We start from the raw sequence: 23,247 nt of genomic DNA on the forward strand, positions 1-23,247 counted from the left end.
GGAGAATTTATTAGTGGACTAGTTCATTTTTTTAATAGGGGTGTACATCCTTACCAAGCGCGTGTTTATCGGTGAAAAGGGAAAGCGATTACAAAGTATGGACACTCACTGTAGTGGAAGAAATATCGCTTCGAAAAATCGGACAATAGTAGAGCTAGTGAAGTATATGTTTTTTTTAAAAACAAATAATGATATGAGCAATAATCATTTTACTCATATTCATAATACCTATTTTATGAAATGAATTGGTTTTTCTATATGCAGCTGAAAATGGCGACACGAAGGACTAGGGAGAAGTCGACGACTGCGGAGACCGAGTCTGCAGTGTTTCTCTGAAACAGGTAGGATTTCATCTCACAAATGATAGCTTGCATGTGTATTTTGTGATGAATGTGAGGTTATTATGCATCTTTAAGGATGAATAAACTTGGGAGAATGACACATATTTAGAACCATTCGATGGTGGACATGATGGAGGAAAACGGCGAACCGAATACCGGTGATGCGGTGTCGATCAGTGTGTTGTATGTACAGTCTGTGTGTGTGTGAGCATAACTCGCATACCATTTCATTGCTGTCGTGTGTGGGGAGTTATTTTCAGTGCATAGCTCAGTATGGGGTTGCATAGACCGAAAGCTTCAGTCTCTATAATCGTCGGTTGTTCCACTGAGACTACGTCTGGCTCCACTAGACCTCCGGTTAGAGAGACTGAACGACTGCCTATGCCAGCCTGTGTTGAACTTATTCCGCTAGATTTTAGCCGCTAGGCCCCTCCCACAAACTTGCCACGGCCGTATTGTTATGCCCCCAAAATCCCCCAAAATGTCATTTTACCTCGTTCATTTCCAATTTTAAATTAGGCCTAGGCTATAATACATCGGTTCCACTTACTAACTTCATTGATATAATCCGTTTAATGGTCCCTTTTAAGGAAATTATCGGTCAAAATCGACATCCATGTTGAAAATCTTGCAAGCCGTGTTTAACTCTCGCTGCCGTCAATCTCATCCCTTCTAGTCTACGCCGAAGGCAAAATGATTATGAAGGAAAAACTGTGCGCCATCTACACGTTCGTAATGGCGTTATCACAGTTTTTCCTTCATAATCATTTTGCCTTCGGCGTAGACTAGAAAGGATGAGATTGACGGCAGCGAGAGTTTAACACGGCTTGCAAGATTTTCAACATGGATGTCGATTTTGACCGATAATTTCCTTAAAAGGGACCATTAAACGGATTATATCAATGAAGTTAGTAAGTGGAACCGATGTATTATAGCCTAGGCCTAATTTAAAATTGGAAATGAACGAGGTAAAATGACATTTTGGGGGATTTTGGGGGCATAACAATACGGCCGTGGCAAGTTTGTGGGAGGGGCCTAGCGGCTAAAATCTAGCGGAATAAGTTCAACATAGGCTGGCATAGGCGATCGTTCTGTCTCTATAACCGGAGGGCTAGTGGAGCCAGACGTAGTCTCAGTGGAACAACCGACGATTATAGAGACTGAAGCTTTCGGTCTAGGGGTTGCAGGGATTTGCATTCCGGCTGACGATTGATGTCTGCTGTGCATTACGTGTATTGTCGAACCTTTTTGAACAATTTAGTGTATTTCTTTTATTAGATTTCATACAGCTTTTGTGTTGTTGGGTCTATCACACCATTTGCATTAATGAATCATATAAATTATAATATACCGGTAGTCTGGCTAAATGCCATGCCATGTATTGATGTACCAGTGGATTCCTGACTCTGTGAGTGTGAGCGAGATTGAGAATGAGACGAGTCAGACTCTTCTAATCTGAGGGTTTGAGCGAGGCTCACTGAGAATAATCTTTTCTCTGCAATATTTTGTTTTATCGTTAAAATATTTTATTGTATCACTAAAATAAAATTGATTAATCTAGGGTTTAGATAAGAGTTACGGTAAGTTATATATTAAGAATTTAAAGACCCTCTTTTCTTTTAAGATTTTATATTGAATTTTATCTCAGTCTCTAATTCTCATATTAACATTACAATATAGTACAAGAAGACCATACAAATTGAGTATTCTTTAGCAAAGAGTGGTCAGTCCCAAAATGAAGCATGCAAGCATATTGTAGGAAAGAAATCAAGGCTTTGCTATAATCTTTTTCATGATGTTTCTTTATTATTTCCTCTCTCTTGTACTTGTAGTTGTACTGTTTTGATAACCTCTTTTTGCACCATGATTTTTACAGTAAAATCTCCTAAAATCTGAGCTAATATTTTAGAGGTATTGTACTTGTAGTCGACTGATTAAAAACATTTGACAGTGAAAGTTGCAGATTTGAGCTATGGTTCTTTTCTTTGTCAAGACTTAAATCTACCTTACATTAATTACTCTCAGCTAGGCCCTTCTCTCAATGCAATTGCACTTGTAGTAAGTAACTAATACTGCTTTCTAACTGGCTTCTACCGGAGTCACACCGATGAAAATACTGATTGAATTTTCCTTATGTAAACAAAGGTGAAACCGCAGTTTTCCCCCTGTTGCTTTCTAACTGCCGGTGAAATTCACTCGCTGTGGCGAGCCCTTGCCGGAAGTGAAGAATTATTGCGTTATTATTAAGCCCGCGCTAGCATGCAGCATGTTCGACCATAAGTCAACAAACACAGCTGGTTACGATAAAGCGCACGTATACTGCGACCTTTGACCATTTTAATCGCCTTTTTCTCCCGAATGTTTTCTAACTGGCCGTTTCATCGGTGTCACACCGATAGAATGAGAATTTTTCCTGCTCTTGAGCAGGAGAATTTAATCGCCTATTTCTCTTCTTTTCTTCGGCTATTTAATCGCCTTTTTCTCCTCTGTTGCTTTCTATAACTGGCTGTTTCATCGGATGCGTCCGGATGCATCCGATGAAAATCAGTGCAGTTAGAAAAGGGTATTAGTATTTACATGGTAGGTGACTTACATGTACATGTACCTGAAGGGCACTGAGCATTGATTTAAGTTTTTGGATTATATCACTACCCATGTTTTCCAATGCAATTAGAATTGAACATTCCCTCTTTCAGAGATGAAGAATTTCATTCTACTCTTGTTTAGGCCATTCAAAAATATATACATGTTTAGCGTCCCCGCCCTCTTCCTTTTTGGGGCTGCCTCCTATTTAAAAAAAACCCCAAGAAAACACTGCTAAAATGGATCTAGGTCTATTTCTGATTTAAAAAAAAAAAAAAAAAAAAAATGTTGGTGGCCATCTTGAAAAATAGCCCGACTGTCAGGGAAATTGTACCGAGCGGCCATTTTGAGCAGCCATTTTGAAAGAAAAAAAAAGAAAAAAAAAGGGCCTCCTTCCTATTTTTCAAAGAGCAGGACGCTAAACATGTTTTTTTTATAATTTGGCCTTAAGTAAATTTGAATGACCCCATCTTATGAGCAGTACGATTAATCACAAATTATTTGCAATTGATATCAATCGCAGCTACTGTATGTACATAAGATATACATGTAGGAGACTGCAAACATTGATAAACAGTTGCAATTAATCGCCAATTATTTGGAATTGATATTAATCGCAGCTACAGTGTACATGTACATTGTGTGTACATAAGATATGGGAGACTGCAAACTTGCGATTGGTTGGAAGACTTGTGATTGATTCAAAATTCCATATCAATTGCAACTCTTTATTCATTTTTTTCTTCTTTTTTTTCAGGATAATTATGTAAACATAATGCAAGAAGTGGATGCAACACCAGTACAGTGCTCACGTCTTCCATAGTGTAGGAGTTTGCATCTAGGAGCGTTATAAAATAGACTTATCATCATGGTGCTCAAGAAAAGAAAACAGAGTACGACGAGACTCGGTGATGACATAGCTATCGCCGACTACGGTGCGGACGAAAACATCACCGACAACGCCAAGATCCAATGGGTCAACCAGCCATGGGTACGCAAGCTTCTCCGAGGAGCCGCCATGGTCAGCTTCATCTCGCTCTGCTTCAACACACCGAAGACCTTCGAGAAGATCCCCTCCATGGAATACATGACGCTGGTGGTCGACTCGGTCGTCACTCTCCTCTTCTTCTCGGAGACGATCTTCAAGATGACCACGAGAGGGATAATCTTTGTGAGTATTGTAAAGGGTTTGGTAACTATTGATACTTGAGATTCTCATTTCTGTAAAAGAAATATTTATTGCACATCAATTGATGTAGTTCTGTTTAATCATGAACTTGTGTTGTGCTGAATTATTGAATTCACATTGTATTTTTTCCCCTAGAGGAAAAATCTTTTTGTAAGTATTGTGAAAGGTTTGGTAGCTATTGATAATAGATTTTACATCTCTGTAAAAGAAATATTTATTGCACATCAATTGATGTAGTTCTGTTTAATCATGAACTTGTGTTGTGCTGAATTATTGAATTCACATTGTATTTTTTCCCCTAGAGGAAAAATCTTTTTGTAAGTATTGTGAAAGGTTTGGTAGCTATTGATAATAGATTTTACATCTCTGTAAATGAAACATTTATTAGCACATCAATTGATGTAGTTCTGTTTAATCATAAACTTGTGTTGTGCTGAATTATTGTATTCATATGGTATTTTTTTCTAAGAGTAATTTGAAAATTTGACCGTGAAACTTACTAATATGCGGAATACATTTGATCTGGATTTATGTTGACGTATGTTAGCTTGCTAATGATGTCCTTTGAAAGTAAGGATAAATCAATTGGGGTCTGTGCAGTGTCTTGATACCATACTCAAATTCATGAAATGAATAGTTTTTTTGCATAAATTTTAGTTCATGGATACAATTAATAAAGAGAAAGAATTAAATGATGATTTTCATTCAACTTCACCTTTCCTTTCATTCCAGGGGGAATATGCTTACCTTCGTGATAACTGGGGAAGATTTGATACTTCTATGGTTCTGTCATTGTGGGTCTCCATCCTCCTACAGGTATGATATTTTTTCCTCAATTCAGTAGTATTGAGTTGTCTAAGTTCATACAAAAGTTTAATATGCAGGAATTCTTCTTCTTCTTCAGTATGTGTCGACAGACTTGTTAGTCCATATAAAGACACGGAAACGAGGCACGTGGTCATGGAAACGATCGATCTTTCAGCAATTTTAGTGCATGGGACCAGACCAAAAGAAATCAGTTGATCCTGTGTGGATAATGCTATCAGGTAATTTATTCCAGTCCTTGCACGTGCGAGGGAAATAGGAGAACTTGAAGAAATCTGTCCTGCAATAATTCTGGTTCAATCGCTGGCTATTGCTGGTTGACGAACAACGAGATCTCGTAACAGCAGGAGGTGTTAGGGTCTTTGTGATAGTAGAGTGACTGGGATGGCATTATCAATTTATTCCCATGATGTGTACTGTTGTAAATTTCCCCCAAATATATGTAGTATAATTTTATGTATCATATTTTGTTTAGAGAATATAATCATGACAAAAATCGGTAATGTCAATAAGGACAAAAGTTGATTCATAAAGCTCTTTAAAGAAGCCTCCCTTTAATGTTTCATTTACTAAAAAATATATGTTGTAGATATGCCAGATTGCGAACGTGGTGCCAAAGTATACGCCTTACACCATCCTACGAGCACCGAGACCATTCATCATGATCAGATCCTTCAGGGTCTATCTCAAGTTCAAACTACCCAAGGCTAGAGTCAAATCAATCTTCAAGTAAGTCAAGCCTTTAACCCATTACCTACGGGAACCGGTTGGTCCCTGTATTAAGCCTATGGGAATCAGTAATTCAGTAGTGAGCAAGTTAAAGAGAAGGTTGAGTTCTGGGAAGAGCTGAACAATAATTTGTGAGCGTTATCATTGTTATTTGCAAGTGTGGAAGAACATCAGATAAAAAGTGTTCCCCGAAAAGCATGGCTCTTCAAATGCCGTAATATTCTAAATATGGCATATAACAGCATAACAATCGGGACAGATTTTTATGCCTCATGTTCCTGTAGTCCCATATATACATTTCTGTGTACAGTGCTTGTAACTTTACCAAGACTGGGTCATATTTTGTATCATTTTGATGTTTCCAGAACCTTGCAGTACACACCACTTTATGCTAGATGATCAACCTTTTCTGATCGATTCCACACCGTTTCTTTCACAATGCCATCGCATGACCAGAACTCAACTTTATCTTTAATACCTCCCCTTGGCATTCCCTTCTTTTTCTTGAAATTCAGCAATAATTTGTCAGTTTGATGATGAAATATTGAAGATTCCAATACCTCATCAGTCGATATAATCAGGTTTATGCACTATCTAATTGACCATTTCGAAATAACTCTAGATGGTTTCTTTTGCAATGCTTTCATGTGATCAGTATTCAGCATCTCCCTTAAAGTCCCACTGCACTACTTATAGCTTCTTGCTCCCTCTATATAGAAAACAATGCCTAAGCAGTGCCTGTTGGTCCCCCATGATCCTCTTTTTTAAATGTTAATTGAGAGCTGAGTTGATGAGATAACCCCCTGTTAGTGACCATGCTGGGGGGTCTAATCCCCCCTGGCCAAACTAGTGCAGACAGGCTTTAATAACTCCTCTTGGCCTTTCCTTGTTTTTCTTGAAATTCAGCAACATTTTGTCAGTTTGATGTTAAAATATTGAGGATTCCAATATTACCCATGATATAATCAGATTTATGTCCTATGTAATCAACCATTTAGAATTATATCTGATTGTAAAAACTCAAATTACACTTCTGGACCCTGTCTTACAAAGAGTTGATCCAAATCAATTGCAAGTTTGCAGTCTCCTATCAATGGCAAATAAATTGCGATTAATACCAACTCTTTGTAAGACAGGGCCCTGGACAGTTTCTTTCGCAATGCGATCATGTGATCCATATTCATTATTCAACAGCGCCCTTAAATCAGAACTATGCTCACTTTCATTAAGAAATAAAAGGTTTAGAGAATCTGTGTGTATGTTGTTCATACCGTAACGTCTATTTATCTTCCTACCTCAGGCGGTCTGGTCAGCAAGTTTGGAGTGTCACCATTTTCTTGGTGTTTTTCTTGGTGCTGTATGGAATGCTCGGCGTTCAGATGTTTGGGGATCTCTCTACACATTGCGTCAAGAAGGAAATAGACAATCAGACTTTCAGTGCAGTGTAAGAATTTTCTTGAAAAATATATTTAAGCTCTTTGGACATCGCTATGGGTATTACTTCAGAGTCTGTCTTCATTGGTTTTGATAACACATGTATGCCACCCTCCTGAATAATATCTGAATTGCAATTGGTACAGTAGATCATCCTCCTTAAATAGGAATTAGGAAAGAAATTGTTTTTATTTTGTTAAACTGGTATACATGATCATTTCTGTGTAAGAATTCTCTTTTCTCTTGAATGATATCTGAAACGCAATTGAAAGATCATCCCTATCAGATAGGAAGGATGAGAGAATTGTTTTACTTTGTTAAACTGCATGGTGTACATAATAAGTGCTGTGTAAGAATTCTCTTTTCTCTTGAAAACCATTCTTACAACCCGTTGGACCCTTGTAAAATGGTGGTTTATTTTACCAGTCTTTTCCCCCCTTTTTATTCAGTTTACTGCATCATTTCTGAGCATCACAATGGCTTTATAAGTGACATTACATATAATGATGAAGGAATACGTATTGTATTGTTTCTATTAATGTATTGAATTGATTATTCATGACTTGCTGCTTGCAGGGATTTTGATGTCAACTACCTAGCCATCCCGGACACTCACTGCAACTTAGAGAAGGAGAAAGGTGAACAGTGTCCGTACGGGATGGTGTGCAGGATAATCAGCCTGACCCCAGCCGTCAAAGGTTACAATAGCTTTCAACACATAGGTAAGTGTGATGCAATGTTTTATCAAATTTCATTCCATTCTGTTTTTAAAGGTACTATGTCCCATTTGCAGGCCAAAAAAATGAAAAGGTTAAATTCCAACGGCATATGAAAGACAATACTAAATTAGATCTTCCCTAAAAAAAGGGGGGCTTGAAAATGTCTTTAAATGGGAAAATAACAACTATTAGTTGTCGAATCGACTTAGGAGCTATAGAGCCAGTAAGTAATAGTCTGATTTTTCAGACCATTGTACCGAATGGTCTTACGTTTTAAGCTGAGCAAAGATTCAATCAGTTTAATTTTGGCCTTCACAAGAAGTGGGTTATTGTTGTAGACCAATGGTCATGTACCCTTTACAGCTCATTTTATGTATGTTATTACCAAAGGTGAAAACAAGCCGGTCAGTCACTCAATAGTGTCTGACAGTGAAGTCTAGCAAGTAAACGGGTTTCCTTGCATAATTTGAATATTAGGACACTGCTAACGTTTAAATTTCACAGATAGGACATACATGATATATATTCATAATTCCTGCAAAGTTCTACAGAATTTGATGTTAGCTGCAAAAGGGACATAGTATCTTTAACAAAATCTGCACAAGTAGGTATTCATAAACATACGTGTAAATAGATAAACTGATGATTATTCTTCCGTTTATGAGGTCAAAGGTCAAAAGTTACAGATCTCAATGAAAATACATTGGACTGAGAAAAGGTATGAAAATAACGTTCAAACCAAGTGAAAGAAAGGAAATATTTAGGACTCTGTCTATATCATCCACAATGAATCCCACAAATTTTCTAAAAGAAGACATAAATCTATTCACCTGAAAGCCATTCTACAAAGAAAAAGTAGTTAATTTACCCATTAATCTGCCCTATTTAGTTCTTCATGTTGTCTTAATATAATATTTTTATACTATCAATATTGCTTTCCTACCTTCTTTCATGTTTGTTGACCTCTCTGTTCTCTGTTCTTCCCCTCACTCCAAATTAAATGTTCTATGTTTTCACAGCTGCTGCTCCGAACTTTATGGAATACTCTACATGTACCCAGATTTTTCCCAACCAGCAGTCTCTCAATACCTTCAAATAATATCTAAAAACTCATCTCTTTTCTTTTAAATATCATACTTGTAAAGTGCATTTGAACATGAACATAAAATATATATAAATACATTATTAGTGTCGTGGTTATATTTGTAAATATTGTGATTTCTTTTAATTTTCCATTAAAAACACAAATTAGAAAAAAAAAAAAAAAAAAAAATTAAATAAATAGATAAACAAAATTGAAATAAAGAAATGAATAAAAAAAATTTTAGCCAAAAATTGTCTGTCTTTTGCTAGCCATTAAACAGAATTGGAAAAACCTGTGATGTTACAACACTACATTATTATTATTACAATTTATTTTCCATAAGGTGTGAGTATCTTCACAGTATATGAGAGTGCCTCTCTGGAAGGATGGGTTTTCATCATGTACAAAGTGACAGACAGTTTCCCATCGTGGAGGGGATATTTCTTCTTCATCACAATGATCTTCTTCCTAGCCTGGCTTGTGAAGGTAAATCATCATTTACATGGTTTTATGAAGAGCTTAATTCCAAAAGGAGCTAAATTCACTTTTGATGAAAATTGGGTTATTGATATCAGAACATTTTTCACTTAACTACCTGTCTTTCAACAAAATTATTTACCTAAATTTTGGGAGCAATTATGAAAAAATGCACCTTCTAATATCACTTTTCCATAGACGCCTGTACAAAATATGGAAAACAAGTTCTTTTGTCTCTGAAGTTATAAAAATGGATTTAGCTCCTTTTGGAATTAAACTTTTCATATGATGAATAAAGAGATTCTTCAAGGAGTTATTGAAATAATCAAAATGGAATTATGTATGGTTAGTTAAGGCTCAGTTTATTGTGTTGATGACCTGACATACTAATGAATAACAAAACTATGAGATACAAAATAATAAGAAATTCAAAGCCAGCATAAATGGCAAAACTGAATGCTAATGAAATCCTATTTGACACACAACCCCATTCTCTTACAGGTGGTAGCTTTAGGGAATATGGTTTAGATGCTAAAGTTTAATCAATCATATTAATTGGAGACAATTAGATAATACAGTACGCTTAGCCAGTTGGTGGGCATTGTCAGTGCTGATATATATGTATTTTTTTAAACGAGAAACAAATAAAGAAGCTTCTAGCACTGCATAATACTTAAACGCTGGTAAAACCCTCTAATAGAACAACCCAAAATACCTTATATTTGGGGTTTTAAGTACATTTTTTATACAGGCTGTGGTTTCCTAATCATATAGGCTCTATATTCTACAATGAAACCTGGCATTTTCAGTTCCGTGACAGATAATTGAACTCAGATTCTACTTTTATTTTCCCTCTCTTCTCTCTAGAATGTTTTCATAGCCGTTATCATTGAGACCTTTGCTGAGATCCGTGTTCAGTTTCGTCAGATGTGGACGAGAGGTGGGGCTGCTCAGTCTTTTGATTCCAAGGTAGAGGTACAGTAGTCACAAGAATTACATGGAGAATGGGTGTATAGTGGTGTTTCACAAAGATCCTAAGTTGAACTTACCTCAAGGTTGGACTTTACAATTATGGAAAGGCGTTACCATCTATGAAATATTTATTTTAAAAGGCATAAAATGTTGATTCAAATCATTCATATTTTCTATTATCAAGGAGATTTCATGATCGTGATGTCGAATTTATAAAAAGTCTAAAATACTTGATTTTTTGTTTTTGAATATATTTTATTCTAAGGCTACAAATAGCTCTCCATAATTTTCAAGCCCAACTTAGAGTTAAGTTCGACTTAGGATCTTTGTGAAACACCCCCACAGGGACCCGTTTCACAAAACTTGTCATCAGTGACAAATGACATTTTTTGTTATGAGCTACTAAAATCTTTGCTTCTGATTGGTTATCAGCAGATTTTTCACTGATATTTGTCATTTGTCATTGAAAAAAGGCTTTGTGAAAACAGCCCCCTGGTGTATACATACATTTGGTGGTGAGAGAAAGGAAGCTGAAATATTTTGGGCACATCATGATCGAGGAGGGAAAACAGCATTGAGGAGCAAATTATTCATGGTGCTGTGGAAGGACATCGAGGTAGAGGTTGTCCGACAACAGCTGAAATAACAGATGAAATAAAGGTCTGGTCAGGTGCAAGTATGGCAAGAGCTTCAAATATAGCTACACTGTAGAGATAGAGGAAGATGGCAAGCTTTAGTGTAGGCCACAGCAGTGCCTACAGGCATCATCTAACAACGAGAGAGAGAGAGAGAGAGAGAGAGAGAGAGAGAGAGTGTGTATACATTTAAATAAAAGGACAATCAGCCATGTTAGCATAGCCATAGTGTAACTTAAAAATTGCTTTTATATACTGTGTCAATACTCTTGTGACATATTAAAATGCCTTGGTATTTATATTCCTTTCAGTCCCGTGAATATTTTCACTTTTTCTCTGTGAAATGTCATGTTGCACTTTGTGTTAGCAGCTGTACAATTTTTGTCTGACTTTTAGAATGCCATATTTTCCCAAGACTTTGCTGCAGCTATATCTGATACAGGCTGTTGGGTATTAAAAGGTGTCCTGTATTGATTTAAGGGACTATACCATCACACTATAATAATAATAGATGTATATAGACACACTATGAACATAACTGACAAAGAAAGCGGACAAAATATACAGTTCCTCGGGTAATCAAAGGAACATCCCTTCACTGCTAATATGTAAAAAGGTGAATATGCATGTGACACCTGTTCTACACATTTTTACATAATAGCAGTGAAGGGATGTTCCTCTGTCTACCTGAGGAACTGTATATTTTGTCCGCTTTCTTTGTCAGTCATGTTCATAGTGACAGCATAGCTTCTATATAAATACACTCCACTGTGCCTTGATCACACCCTGTGCCTTTAACATGCCTTATGACGTGCCTATACACTGTGCCTTATAACGGGTGTGCGCCTGTAATCCAGCTAACAATGGAAGTTACAAACTGATTCAGCCGAGGACGCAGATTCAAAACTGAGTCGCGTCTTTCAGATGGTGACGTTAAAAGTCGGTCCCTAGACGTAAATAATCGTATCTGATTGATACACGTCTGTAAAAACCCAATTACACACACACACACACACACTTATACAAAGTTTTATGACATTACCCCAGCCTCAGATCGGCTAGCAGAGCCACCATGCCAAGGTGCTATTAAAAGCATTATTAAACACCATGCAACTTTAATCATTGGGTGTATTTTGGACATTTTTGAATGATTAATAGCATTATTAGACACCATGCAACTTTAATTATTGGATGTATTTGGGACCTTTTGAATGATTAAAAGCATTATTTAACACCATGCAACCTTAATTATTGGGTGTACTTTGGACCTTTTTGAATGATAAAGCACCATGTCATGATATAAACAAGCTACTATTCTGCATTCCAGGTCTTACAAGACGACGGAACCTACACGCCCTGGAAGCTAACCATCGTGGATGAGAACAACAGTCGCGGTCCCGCCCCCATGTGCTGTCAGAGAGTGTTGGAATCTCGTTCCTGTCACTTTTTCATCCTGGGTATGGTGGCCATTGATGCAGTCTTGGCATCGACCTACAACATGTTCTATCCGGATAACGAAGACCTCAAGAACAGATATCATAAGGGGCTCTATATAGCACAGGTATCATTATATCAGGATTGGCTTTGAATCGTGTAATTAGCACTCACCCATTGTTTTTTTGTATTCATTTGTATATATATATATAAATCTGTGTGGATCTATTGCCCACAGATAGTCTTCAATATTTGCCATTCAGACAGCAGAAAGGTCGCTTTTATTGTTCAATTTTGGTATTTCCTTTTGGAAATGAAAAAGTTAGGTATTTGACAATTTTGAAAAGAAGAAGTTGTTTAATTCATTTTGATGCATGTTTCACCCCCTTTTACTTTACCTCCAACCTTAAAATTAACCTGGTTGCAAATAACAGTAAACAATATGTGATGTGTCAAGCAAACAGCTGTTACTCAGCAAATCAAAGTTAGGATACGTGTACATATGGCTGTAGAAATCATTGAAATCAACTTTAAATTTGAATTCAATCAATTTACATTTTGCAAGGTTTAGGGATGTGATTTTTAAAAAATTTTAAAAATTGTTTTGTTGAAGCCATTTCAACATGTTGTAGGGCCTTCTTGATATTCTACAAGCTCTCATATAATAATGATATTAATAATATTGTAAATATAGAGAGCGCACACACCATCCAGGGACGCTCATGGCGCTAGCTTAGCAACAGTTCTCTTTGATATGAGTAAAGTAAATGTTTATTTGATAATAGAGTTATACCATCTATATGTACATTATGACTTTCAGGTTGGATTCACTTTGCTGTTTGACGTTGAGGTCCTGTTCAAGGTTTGGTGTCTTGGTTTCCGTGGTTACTTCAAGAGGTCTCTTCATAAGTTTGAGCTCTGTCTTGCCATCGGGAACTCTATCCGCATCATGGATCCTGAGAGACTATACTCCTCTCAGCTGGCTTATTTTCAGGTTAGACTAAGTTTTATAAATAAAAACATTCGGTAATAAAATCATGAAAAATAATTTATATATAAAAGATACTTTTAAAGTAACTATACATTTTTCATGTATTTACATATTTCTAGTACCGGGTATACTAAAGTATGTGAACAAAAAAGAGAAGTAATCTCATGTCTTCTGCAAGAAGATACTGCTGATTTAATTAATACCTGACATATACCAATTTTAAATGAAGGTAAATTTGAGTATATTGTCAGTAGCATAGGATTGTTAAATTTCCTTTCATAGAAAAATTAATCAAGTTTGTGATCATGGCTTCTTCTATTAAAGTCAATCTGTTTCAATCTAAACTCTATACATGAGAGATTCATGGGCAATTCCAAGTTGTCATATGATTGAAGGCCTTTTATTGATTCGCATAAGTAAGTGGACTTATCTGCAATTAATTCTTTTCTCTTTTCTTTTTCATTCTTTTTCCCGTTTCCTGTATATTTTGCCAGGTTATGCGCTGTTTCCGTCTCATAAAGCTGTCACCTACTCTTGAAGACTTCAGCAGAAAGGTAAATTAATTGTTACACTAATTTCATTTCATGCCTTCACTGCCGGTATAATGGAAGAATTAGGTCTTTTTGATGAAGATTGAGTATTTGTTTGTTGGAGGCTATTCATTTGACTGTTTTGTATATCCCTCTTTTCACATACCGTAATCCTTTATAGGGAATATCTAAAGTAAAGAAAGAGGGAAATTATTTTGGTACTACAGTCGAAACCTGGTTTAGTGACCACCTGTATAGAAAGACCACCTGTCTACAAAGACCACATTTTTTGTTTACCTTGAAAATGGTTTCTTATTGAAACATGTACAAATAATAAAGGAACCTGAACATTAAGACCACCTGCCTATGAAGACCACTTTTCTTGTCTCCCTTGGGTGGTCTTTATAGATAGGTCTCACCATTATTATGATGTTACAGGATATTATTGAAATGCGAGTTATTGTGTCTAATGTAATTATGTGGAGTCAGGTAAACGTGATGAGTTCCATTTTATTTGTATCTTATGAAGCGCTTTGAAACGTAGAATCAATCGCTTTACAAATGTGACTATTATTAATTTGATGTAGATCTTTGGACCATTCATCAAGTTAGGAACCCTCATCCTGTTCACAATGAGTTCACTCATCTTAGTCTCCGTCATCAGTCTGCAACTCTTCTGCTACGTCGAGGATCTCAAACAGTTTGATACATTCCCTACGGTAAGCATACCATGCTCCAGTCACATACCAATATTCATCATGGTCAGGATAATATGATGCATTTCATAAAATACTGGGATATTATGTAGACAATATCCTTATATGCTATTCACCTATTATTTTCATATCATTTCTATCAGTAACCAAAATTATTTCAAAGTTGCAAAATTATGTAAACAATATCTCTATCATATGCTATTATCACCTTGTATTTTCATATAATTTAAATCAGTAACCTAAACTATTTCAAAGTTTTGTACATGTATCATTGATCTGTCCTTGAATAACAAGAGCAAGAAACGACCAAATGGCATTTCTTTGACAAGACATATTTTCAAGGTTTTTTATTTTTTCGGTAACAATGTATTTCATATTTAGTATTTAAATGCAAAGCTCTCAACTACTTCGAAGATCAGCTGCTGGACTGTATACATGTATGTAACATTTGCCAAGGCATATACCTAAATGCATATCTACATGTATGACTTTACAGGTATTAGTATGAACTGCATGATGAATACATGTCCTCTTATCGTAAGGTGACCCTGGATAAATTTTGTGAATTATTTACAGGCCTATGAAGAATACAGTATATAAATCCCATATTCACAATTTCATCAACTATTGTTTCATTTGAATTGTGATAAAAAGCTGATTGCTATATCACTAGTTGGAGCATATTTGAATTTTAACTTCTTAAAGCTACATGTAATTATATGGTTATTGATTTTAGGAAAAAATATGCTCTATTTGGGTTTCATGATGGAAAAATAGGTACTACCCCCTACCCTTCGGACAGCTTCTTCCCTCTTTCCTGCTTTGAGATAATATTGCAATGTTGGTTGTCACCTTAGGGGTAGTTTTGATGCAGTGATAGTGACAGGAAGGGGAGGTGACTGGGGGTAGTCATCTGGGGTACTTAATGTATCCTGGGGTAGTCATCTGGGGTAGTCATCTGGGTAGTCATCCTGAGGGTAGTCATCTGGGTCAGTCATCTGAGGGTAGTCATCCTGGGGTAGTCATCCTGGGGGTAGTCATCTGGGGTAGTCATCCTGGGGGTAGTCATCTGGGGTCAGTCATCTGGGGTAGTCATACTGGGGGTAGTCATACTGGGGGTAGTCATCTGGGTCAGTCATCTGGGGTAGTCATCTGGGTCAGACATCTGGGGCAGTCATCCTGGGGGTAGTCATCTGGTCAGTCATCTGGGGTAGTCATCATGGGGGTAGTCATCTGAGAGGAATGGTATTAGTCCAGAGTGTAGTTGTCATACGATCAGAGTCATATGTAAAAGGATGGAATCTCACATCCTTGTGCCAAGAGCCATTCAAGTTTTTCCAAGTATTTTTATAATGCTGACATTCATCTACACCAATTTGGTGGAATCTTTGTCAAGTCCATTATCTTACCATGAGATAATGTGGACCCGATCATATAAAATCTTGATAAAAGGGCCTGCTTGTAGCTGAGAGCATCATGTGACCCAGGCAGTGTTTTAAAACCGTCATAAGTACAAGTTTGCCAACAACCCATTGTAATGCGTATATTAAATTCAACACGTGTATCAATGGGATGTCGGCAAACTTGCACTTATGACGGTTACGCGAAACCGATGCCCTGGCAACCAACAAGCGGCCATGTGTTGGTCACAAGGCATTTCAAGATTTGAAAGGGAGGGGTATGTCAAAATAAACCCCTCCCTTCTGTTGAAATGTTGAAATATTTTAGTCCAAATCTCATATTCTTATAATTTAATTTTTGTTTTATATGATATCAGTTATATAGTCATAATCTTTCATTTCAAATGAATAACATATTTTGAACAATGAATGAAGGTTTTGATGTGCACATCAAGAGAGAGAGAGAGAGAGAGAGTCGGCGTGAAATCAGCTTACCTTCTACGATCCTTTTGTAGGCGGTCATGTCCGTGTTTCAAATCTTGACCCAGGAGGGTTGGATCGAGGTGGTTGATGAGTGTTTCCTGGCTTGCAAGGAGGAACTCTCCTCTCTCGTCGCGTTGTATTTTGTTACCATTCACGTCTTCTCCTCCTCGGTAAGCCCAGCCACTAACCCACCAACATCCAAGTCCTCTCTTCATTGCAACCAACGGCACGCAGTACTGACTTGATTGATAGTGTGATCCGTTTGCCAACTGACTCGCAGTGTTATGGTTAACTCTTTTTCTCTTTCCCTTTCCGGTCGTTTTCACCTTAAAGAATGACTGCAATTGGATTGAATGCAAACGTTCTGTTTTGGGGAAATCTTTCATCTATTTTTTCCCTTTTTTAAGTAAATGACAAAATTGCTCATAATTTCGAGGAATCTCACAACTTTTTTTTTGTTCTTCTATTAAAAATTCATATTTTTGGTACTGGCTCTATCGATACAAAATTAAACCAAATGTATGAAGTGATCATGTAAAAAGGGTGTTCCCAAAACACTGGAACGTGTGTATTGAATCCATGCTCCTCTAATTCTGTCCTCAAAAGCTTTAGATTGGATTGTATTAATTGTGGGTTACATTCTGTCAATATGACATTGCATGCTAACAATCAGTATGATCCAAAATCATGAATGAAGTTTATAAGAAAATATACAAAATGACAGAAATTGTCCTGAATTCTTTATCCTTTCAAAATGGAAAAGTGAAATTTGGCATGCCGTCTCTTAAAATATTCTTCTATTTTCTAGACTGTTTGTGGCATGCAAAAGTTTTGAATGCGGCAGTGTTCATTTCTCAGATTTTCAGGGTTTTTTAAAACCAAAATTGCAAATTATTGGTATACACAAACTTCAACAATGCCCAAATTAGAAAAAATTACAAGAATTGATCTTTCGGATACTTTGAATTTTGACATGCATTGTCATACATACATGTACTGCAAGAGGCTAGACTAGGCAGAGCTAGGCTAGGATAGGTACATAACCCCTGATAGTAGATGCATTCTGGAGACGAGGCATAACATCTGAAATTCCAGAGAAGCTCGACTTAACACCTAATATTAGTTCACAGAAGAACACTTCTGCAGGGCATCTAAACAACAGAACACATACTTACCATCCTTTGTTTCAATTTCTTCCCCAACTGTGTTTATCTCTCTCTTTTTGTCCGGCTTCTTCTGTATTGTGTTAACATCTTTCTTTCTCCTTGTGTTAACGTGAATCTCTTGTAACATTTTCTGGTCCCTCGTCTTATCTTTATCATCCACACACTTCCATTTCCTTTTTGGTTTTCATTCACACCCCCCCCCCCTCTCTCATTGTTTTTTAATTTTTATTTATCCCTGTCTCCCTCTCTGAATAACATTCAATCTCTATTTAAAAAAAACATCTTCTAAACATCCCCTTTTACTTCCACATCACTCTAATTCCAATTTGGTTAACATCACATCTACCATTGTCCCTTTTTATTTCCTATCCCTGAACCTCTTTGTTTTGTTGTTGATGTTATTCCTGATGCCTATCTTTCCATCCGTTTACACCCTTCTTTATCTTCCTCTCATTTCATCCATGATTCTTCCCTTTCTTCTCGTCATGTGTATCTTTCTCTGTCTTTCTCTACAACTGCCTTTCTGTCACTCTCTCTTGCCCTCTTCATCTTCCTCTCAATTTATCTGTGATTCTTCTCTTTTTTCTCGTCATCTTGTATGAGTGTCTTTCTGTCTCTCTCTCTCTCTTTCTCTCTCGAACTGCCTGGCTGTCTGTCTCTCTGTCATTCTCTGTTGCTTCTTCATCTTCCTCTCAATTTATCTGTGATTCTTCCCTTTCTTCTCATCATCTTGTACTTGTATCTTTCCTGTCTCTCTCTCTCCAACTTTCTGTCTGTATGTCTGTCTGTCTGTCTGTCTGTCTGCCTGTCACTCTGTCACTCTCTGTTGCCCTCTTTATATTCCTCATCAATCTATCTACGATTCTTCCCTTTCTTCTTGTCATCTTGTATGTGTATTGTTTCCATCTCTCTCTACAACTGTCTGTCCGTCTCTCTCCCTCCTCTCTCTCTTACTCTCTGTTGTAACCCTCTGATGACTGCATGGACAGGCCTTCATGTCCATGTTCCAAATCCTGACTCAAAAGGGTTGGGCTATCGTCATGTATGAGTGTATGCTGGCGGCAGACAACAACGCATTGGCCCCTGTTATTGCCATCTACTTCATTGCATACCATCTGTTTGCTACTGTGGTAAATATTTTTCTATCACTCTCTTTTTTACTTGTCTTGTGAATGCGCCCGAAAGAGGCTCAAACCCCAGGGTGCCTTAATTGGTCAAATTGAACGATATGCGCTTTAATTTAGTCACTCCTTCTCCATCTACTTTTATCATCGTGTAGCATGTTTACTCATAACAGTGTATTGATTTCTTGTTGTGTTTGTAGCTGACTTGCATGTTTTGATATTGCCGTACAATTTCTTGTTGCATGCTGACTACAAAATGCTTTTATTCTTAGAACAATTTTTGAAATGTTTGTGGAAATGTATTGGTTCTAGGGCAAGTGCATTGATTGAGTCCAATCTACTTAGGTCAAATGCACAATTTTCTTTCTTTTTGCTAGTTTGAAAATGTGATAGAACTTGATTCAGCATTGCTGTCCTGCATGGGAAGCCCACTGCATGCTTCTGATTGCAATATATGTTTAATATACCATTAGGTTATGTAATAGCAGCAATGTGTGTCTCATAATCTCCTCCTGAAATTTAACAGTAGGGTATGCTTATCCTGGGCTAACTCGAACTCTACTAAAGGGAATCACAAACCTGCTAATCATTAGCGTGATAGGTTTGATGAATTATAGAGTATATTATTCTGAATTAGTTCTTGATACACTCAAACACACCCCCACACATATTTTATGGCCTTGCTTTACCAAAAACTACACTCATCTTGAAATGTTAATAATGAATATGAAAACATATCATAAATACTGAGCTCATACTTTGCATGATAATGTACACTTTCTTAACTAATATGATGAAGAAACATACTCAAAATTCCTGTTGACATTTGAAAAAACTATTTTTGACCAAACCTGCTCAAAGCTAGTGACTATAAAATACATTGTAACACTTGCTTTTATTTAACACTAACACTTTTTATCACAAATCAGGGTGACTTGATCCATTCTTTTTCCTGATGAAGAAAAACAAATTAAATCATATATTTCACCCTTGCAACATTAAATGGAATCCATACATTCCATCACACAATTTTGGTCCTGTTGATTATAGTCAAGAGCTTGAAATTCACAGATGAATGAGTGCCAAGTTTCAAGGAAATTTCCTTTCTTTTTGGGCTTTACTTTGCAACTAACAAATCTCACGAAAAAATACTGATCACTTTATACCAACTACATTGTTTTTGGTTCTTTTCTACTGACAAAATACACCAAGGTTTGGAATTAATCAAAACTTGTCAATAATATTAACATATAAAGCTTTTTGTTAATGTAAAAACATATTTACTGATGTAATATAAAACATTTGAATTGAAACATTTTGGTGTGCAGAACTGAAGGTGTCAGATTTTAAATTGGCAGATGAGAAATGAATGAAAAATAGACACAAAATCCGGATAGAAATAACATATATAACACAAATTTCATGATCATTGATTTAGGTTTGGAACAATGATAAATATATCAACAGCCTTCTTATAACGAACTACAATGTCAAAACATGAGGGATTCTGTTGAGAAGGGAGCAATAAACTTTTAGTCCTGGAACAAAAAGAAATGAAAAATACAGATCAACAATCTTCCAGTCCCTTGAATCTTGCAACAATGCTCTCCCTAATGTATATTCTGTAAAACTGAATATTCATCCTTCCTGCCATTAAAAACAAAATTGAGCTTTATCTGAATAACCTACTAAGCTAACTAAATCTAAACCAGCCTTAACCCAAAAGTAATATTCACTTTAATATTCACTCAAAATTAGATGGAGAATGGGTGTGTGCAAGGCACATTTTGCTTTAGGTATTACGCCTAAATTGTTTTCATTTTGTTAATCATATGAAGAATAAAATATTTTGTTATAAAATGGACTAATTGTAAAGAAAATTGTATTTAATAGGTACCTACACCTCTTGAAACCCTGAAAATGTTATTGAGGAAATCATTTGACCTGCTTTGACAAATTTTCGTCCTTGGAAGAATTCGCAGAGGAATTTTTTGTTTTATTTCTTTTCATGTAGATCCCTTGCCCCTACTTTCTCCCTCTTCTTTTGTTTTATTTGGTATTTGTTCTCCACTAATATGCACACAGAAGCACAGCTAGGTCATGCTGCACATTACACTGCACTTCATTGAGGTTTAGGTCAGCGCCCCGTTTCACAAAGTCTTTTTTCAATGACAAATGTCAAAACCAGTGACAAATCTGCTGATAACCAATCAGAAGCAAGGATTTCACTAGCTTTTTCTTTTGTCACTGATGACAAGTTTTTGTGAAATGGGGCCCAAAACGCTGCTATTTGCCATTAATTCACTCAAATATTTGAGGATTTCATTACACACATCACATACACATGTATTGCACTGATGTCAAGTTAAGTATTTTGTACAAAGAGGGATACTATTTGAAAGAGTTTACATTGATGAATGATGAAAAAACAATAACACAAGTATTTAGTCATACGATGGAAACAAATTCAACACTAAACATTGTTCTTCTATTCAGTGAAAGCATAATTCAAATATAATTGTTTCAATATCCCATCGCTGCCACCATGTTTCAATATCCCACCGCTGCCACCATGTTTCAATATCCCACCGCTGCCACCATGTTTCAATATCGTTTTAGTGTCACAAACAAAAGATAGTTCACACAGCTCTTGTGTAGTTTAAGAAAGTAATTTATTACCAGTGAGGTTGTATACTGCCCTCTTTTGATATCAGTATTATAGGTATTTCTTTTCTTAAATCTCATAAACAATATTGTCACAATAATATAGAGAAGGAACTGAATTGAACAAGGGGTACGTGTTGACTACCCAAGTGAATACACACTCTGGATTAGAACGGTGTCCCCGTTGACGCAATTGAAAAGGCCTTAATATGTTATTGTAGATACTGCATGGCAACACAAGCACTATCATCTATGTTAGATTAAGATTTGTTCTTTAAAATAAAAGACTAAATGTACACTTGATTAAAACACAAACACTATACACACGAGCATTGCTCTTATGAACAAACAAATTTGCTTTTGAGGTCATAAGGATCATATTGTTGTAGACTTACAGCTGAATCATATTGCCCTTTATTCAATAGAGAATTATTAGATTTGACATTTACCTGCCGAGCACTCCCACTGGGCTGGTACACATTCTTTGCATGCCACAGTGTCTTTTTACTTTACACTGCCAAATTCAAATATAATATCGCTTGCAGTGATGTGAAAATTAAGTAAATTCTTGCACATTATATATGATTTCTAAATAATATACTGGCTCAAATAGTTGGCAGTTTAATACTATGCCTATCCGTTGTCATGTGTGTTTTGTGGAGTACATACACATTTTGTGTGTTTGTTATTCTGTTGTTTTGTAATTGTTTACAAACCATTTTTGCAAAAATGACCATGGCTTTTATTTGGTAGTTGTTAGGTTATCACACCATAGAATAGTTCATAGGAAATTGGATTAAGAACTTTTGCTGCTTGCAATCTTTTAGCGATAAATTTGATCAATAATGCAGGAAATACATGGGTACATATTTATTCCTCAAAGGAAATTTAAAAAAAATATATAGAAGATCATGCATACAATCCAAAAGTTAACCTTACTTCAATGTTCTGATAGCACCATATACATTAAGACGCTCCATTATTTTAGATGTTAGGAAATAGCTGTATGTTTCAGATTATGATGTAAATGATCGGTCCAGATAGTATATTACAGTTGATCATGGAGACACACTTACTGATTTCATTTAGAGCATGTATGCTGTAGTAGTAGGCTAAAAATCGAGCAAGAAACGAGGGAATTACTGCATGGGACAAAGAAATGGAAAGACATGCATGCATGGACGTTAAGCATCTCATCTTTCAGTCATTTTTCTTTGAAATTGGATGTAAATTTGTTTTGAAACTGTTCATTTCATCACCTCCCTGTTGCTGCCAGCTAGCATTAGTACATGTACATTGGGATTTAATAGCTAGTGTACTCAGAATTTCTTTTCTCTGAATATAAACACCATATCTCATTTAAAGTGATCACATTTTCAAAGCCAAGCAATATTGAGCATTATAATAAATGCTTTATAATCTTTTACTTGTGAAGTTGGCTAGTTGCCTCTATTCATGTTTTCAATTCTTTAAAATGTATTTATTTTTTATGTTTAAAAAATGAATAATCATGTAAGATGTTTAATAAGCAAAAATTTGGATGCATTGAAGTCATCACATCGCTGTCTCCCTTTCATTTCTATCTTTATGCTAAATTTAAAAAGAAGTGATTTTCCCATCATTTTCCTGTTGTGTGTTTCTGTTGAAATTATAGTGTTCTATTGACATAAAAGAAATCCTTGAAATTGAGAAATTGTAATAAGAAAATGATTGATTGATTGAAGAAAAAAAATTGTTTCAGGAAATTAAAT

General features: G+C 36.1%; 1 protein-coding gene across 4 annotated transcripts in view; it reads left to right on the forward strand.

Annotated features, from left to right (window-relative positions):
• The first annotated feature begins 240 nt into the window (after window positions 1–240).
• LOC755730 (sodium leak channel non-selective protein) overlaps window positions 241–23,247 on the forward strand; it is a 55,632-nt gene continuing 32,625 nt past the window's right edge. For 3 of the 4 annotated variants that reach the window (XM_030981932.1, XM_030981935.1, XM_030981934.1), the window contains exons 1-13: window positions 241–341; window positions 3,682–4,095; window positions 4,846–4,929; window positions 5,528–5,667; window positions 6,968–7,111; window positions 7,678–7,823; window positions 9,248–9,390; window positions 10,249–10,356; window positions 12,316–12,549; window positions 13,243–13,416; window positions 13,908–13,967; window positions 14,531–14,662; window positions 18,698–18,838. In XM_030981932.1, coding sequence (XP_030837792.1) covers window positions 3,793–4,095; window positions 4,846–4,929; window positions 5,528–5,667; window positions 6,968–7,111; window positions 7,678–7,823; window positions 9,248–9,390; window positions 10,249–10,356; window positions 12,316–12,549; window positions 13,243–13,416; window positions 13,908–13,967; window positions 14,531–14,662; window positions 18,698–18,838 — 1,809 coding nt within the window. In that variant the 5' untranslated portion in view covers window positions 241–341; window positions 3,682–3,792. The remainder of the gene's footprint in view (window positions 342–3,681; window positions 4,096–4,845; window positions 4,930–5,527; window positions 5,668–6,967; window positions 7,112–7,677; window positions 7,824–9,247; window positions 9,391–10,248; window positions 10,357–12,315; window positions 12,550–13,242; window positions 13,417–13,907; window positions 13,968–14,530; window positions 14,663–18,697; window positions 18,839–23,247) is intronic. The other variant, XM_030981933.1, reaches the window with a different exon arrangement.

This window comes from Strongylocentrotus purpuratus, unplaced genomic scaffold, assembly GCF_000002235.5.
Source record: "Strongylocentrotus purpuratus isolate Spur 01 unplaced genomic scaffold, Spur_5.0 spur5_scaffold_12, whole genome shotgun sequence".
Classification (NCBI taxonomy): Eukaryota; Metazoa; Echinodermata; class Echinoidea; order Camarodonta; family Strongylocentrotidae; genus Strongylocentrotus; species Strongylocentrotus purpuratus.